This window comes from Corvus kubaryi, unplaced genomic scaffold, assembly GCF_017639235.1.
Source record: "Corvus kubaryi isolate FWS band 111438036 unplaced genomic scaffold, C.kubaryi_AGA036_p1.0 36997, whole genome shotgun sequence".
Taxonomy (NCBI): Eukaryota; Metazoa; Chordata; class Aves; order Passeriformes; family Corvidae; genus Corvus; species Corvus kubaryi.
Window position 1 is genome coordinate 61,765 of NW_024581004.1, and position 3,198 is coordinate 64,962.

Consider the following 3,198-nt stretch of genomic DNA (forward strand, 5'->3'; position numbering starts at 1 on the left):
AGGGAATTCGGGAGGAAGGGTTGGGCACGAGCCCCATGCAGGACCCTAAGCCAGCGGGAATGTGGGAGGGAATTCAGCAGGAAAGGTTGGACAGGAGATCCTGGATCAGCTGAGCTGGAGGGGATTCGGGAGGGAAACTGGGATGGAATTCGGGAGGAAGGGTTGGGCATGAACCCCATGCAGGACCCTAAGCCAGCGGGAATTTGGGATGGAATTCAGGAGGGAATTCGGGAGGAAGGGTTGGGCATGAGCCCCATGCAGGACCCTGAGCCAGTGGGAATTCAGGGGGGAATTTGGGAGGGAATTCAGCAGGAAGGATTGGGCATGAGATCCTGGATCAGCTGAGCTGGAGGGAATTTGGGAGGGAATTCGGGAGGAAGGGCTGGACATGAGCCCCACATGAGATCCTGGATCATCTGAGCTGGAGGGAATTCAGAAGAGGATTTCAGAGGGAATTCGGGAAGAAATTCAGGAGGGAATTCGGGAGGGAATTCGGGAGGAACGGCTGGACATGAGCCCCACACGAGATCCTAGATCAGCTGAGCTGGAGGGAATTTGGGAGGGGATTCAGGAGGGGATTTTGGGAGGAAATTCAGGAGGGAATTCGGGAGGGAATTCGGGAGGGGATTCGGGAGGGGATTTCGGGAGGAAATTCGGGAGGGAATTCGGGAGGGGATTCGGGAGGGGATTCGGGAGGGGATTTCAGGAGGAAATTCGGGAGGGAATTTGGGAGGGAATTCGGGAGGGAATTCAGGAGGGGATTTCGGGAGGAAATTCAGGAGGAAATTCGGGAGGGAATTCGGGAGGGAATCAATTGGGAATGTGGGGGGGAACCCCTCGGGAATTACCCGCGAGGTCATGAAGAGCAGCTTGGTCTCCATGTCGGGGGTGAGCCGGCACGCCAGGAATTTGCGGGAAGTCCGGGACTGCAGGAGCTGCAGGACACCTGGGCAGGGACCGGGATTTTGGTTGGAAAAGGGCTCAAACACATCCGGAGGAGGTTTTTAGGGATCACTAACGAGGAATTTCCCTAAGCACCACCCGAGGTGTTTAAGGGGGGGATTTAACAGGGCCCCAAAAGGGGTGGGAACATCTCAAAGCCCCATTTCCCTGGAATTGCTGCATCCAGAAGCCGCTGTGAAGCCTCTGGAGGAGGGAATAATTTATGGGAATATTATTAATGTGAATAAAACTGGAAAATCCATCGCTCTTCCCACGGCACGAGGTTACTGGGAGGAATTAAATCCCGTGGAAGTGCCACTTGCTGCAGCTCCTGGAATTCCTGCTTTTTACGGAGCTTCTCCGTCACCTCCTAAATCAGCTAATTAAAGGAAGCAACTCTCATTATCCTGAAATTCCGGACTAGTTTGGCTTGGAATCACCCAGTCCGTGCACAGGGACAATTCCCACGGGATCAGGTTGTTCCAACCCGGCTTGGGAACAATTCCAGGGAGGAGAAACTATTCAAGTGTGGAGCCCAGAACAAGCAGCACCATTTCAGCATCCCACGAGCTTTTCCGGGATGGTTTCAATCCCGGATGGCTCCGAAGCCTCTGCAGCACTGAAAAATCCTTGGAAAACTGTGCTGGGTGAGCTCAGGGAATGTCCAAGCCCGGTACCTGTGAACTGGGAGCTGAGCACCTGCGGGTTGTGCAGGATGTCCTTCCAGAGCTGTTCGAACTCCGGGATCCGCGCCACGTTCTGGAGCAGCCGCACCAGGTCCCGGCCGATCATGAAACAATCCATGAACTGGGAAAAGAAAAAATGGGGGAGGGGAATTCCCAGTCAGCTGCTGGGCCGGGGGATGGGAGGAACAGGGAGTTCTCCACCATGCCGGCGGCTCCGGGCACGGCTCGCTCCGGGCCCTGGCATCCCGCCCCGCTGGAAGGAGCAGGTTGGGATCAGGGGACGGGCAGGGAAGGCCGGGAGCTGTTCCGGAATGTTCTCCCTCTCAAAGCAAACAATCCCATAAATCTGCCACTTCCCACCCAGGATTGCAGCCGGGCCTGGAGCTGGCTCCTGGCAGGGCGGGGGGTGGGGGAGGATTGGGAATGTGAGGGTTTGGGACAAATCCCGGCTCTGGGGGGGTTCTCCTGCTCCATCCGAATGTGGCCTGGAGCTGCTGCCGTGCCCTCATCCCAAACTGCCTTGCCCAGGGAGGGATCCCCAGGGAAACAGGATCCCATCCCGGGCACTCCCCCATTCCCAGAGCAGGGAGATGCAGGATCCCATTCCCATTCCCAATCCACTCCCCCGTTCCCGGAGCAGGGAGATGCAGGATCCCATTCCTGATCCCATTCCCAATCCACTCCCCCGTTCCTACAGGAGGGAGATGCAGAATTCCAATCCCATTCCCAATCCACTCCCCCGTTCCCGGTGCAGGGAGATGCAGGATCCCATTCCTGATCCCATTCCTGGGCACTCCCCATTCCCAGAGCAGGGACACGCAGAACTCCATTCCCAATCCCATTCCCATTCCCAATCCACTCACCCGCCCCAGAGCAGGGAGATGCAGGATCCCATTCCCATTCCCAATCCCATACTCATTCCCAACCACAATCCCATTCCCAATCCCATACTCATTCCCAACCACAATCCCATTCCCAAGCCACTCAGGGACACTCCATTCCCATTCCCATTCCTATTCCCATCCCCATCACTATCTCCATTCCCAATCCCATTCCCATCTCCATTCCCAATTCCATTCCCATTCCCATTCCCATCCCCATCCCCATTCTCATTCCCAATCCCATCCAGATTCCCATTCCCTATCTCCATTCCCAATCCCAATCCCAATCCCATTCCCACTCCTGATCCATTCACCCGCTCCCGGAGCAGGGACACGCAGAACTCCATTCCCATTCCCAATCCCATTCCCAATCCCAATCCCGATCCACTCACCCACACTCGGAGCAGGGACAAGCAGAACTCCATTCCCATTCCCAATCCCATTCCCAATCCCAATCCCATTCCCAATCCCGATCCACTCACCCGCTCCCGGAGCAGGGACACGCAGAACTCCACCTCCTTCTGGCGCAGCGCCTGCAGCGCGGCCGAGCCGTGGTGATCCACGATGAGGCGCAGGAAGGTGTAAACGGCCATGGCCACCAGCAGGCTGCTCTTGAGCACCCACTCCCTGCAACCCGAATGCGCCCCGAGTCAGCCCCGAATCCGCCCCACATCCATCCCAAATCTGCC

General features: G+C 56.9%; 1 protein-coding gene across 1 annotated transcript in view; it reads right to left on the reverse strand.

Moving 5' to 3' along the window:
- Positions 1-3,182, reverse strand: part of INTS3 (integrator complex subunit 3) — a 14,020-nt gene extending 10,838 nt beyond the window's left edge. Inside the window, exons 1-3 of the mRNA XM_042020505.1 lie at positions 2,992-3,182; positions 1,620-1,749; positions 849-946 (exon numbers count right to left, since the gene is read on the reverse strand). Coding sequence (XP_041876439.1) covers positions 849-946; positions 1,620-1,749; positions 2,992-3,102 — 339 coding nt within the window. The 5' untranslated portion in view covers positions 3,103-3,182. The remainder of the gene's footprint in view (positions 1-848; positions 947-1,619; positions 1,750-2,991) is intronic.
- Between the last annotated feature and the right edge of the window lie 16 nt (positions 3,183-3,198).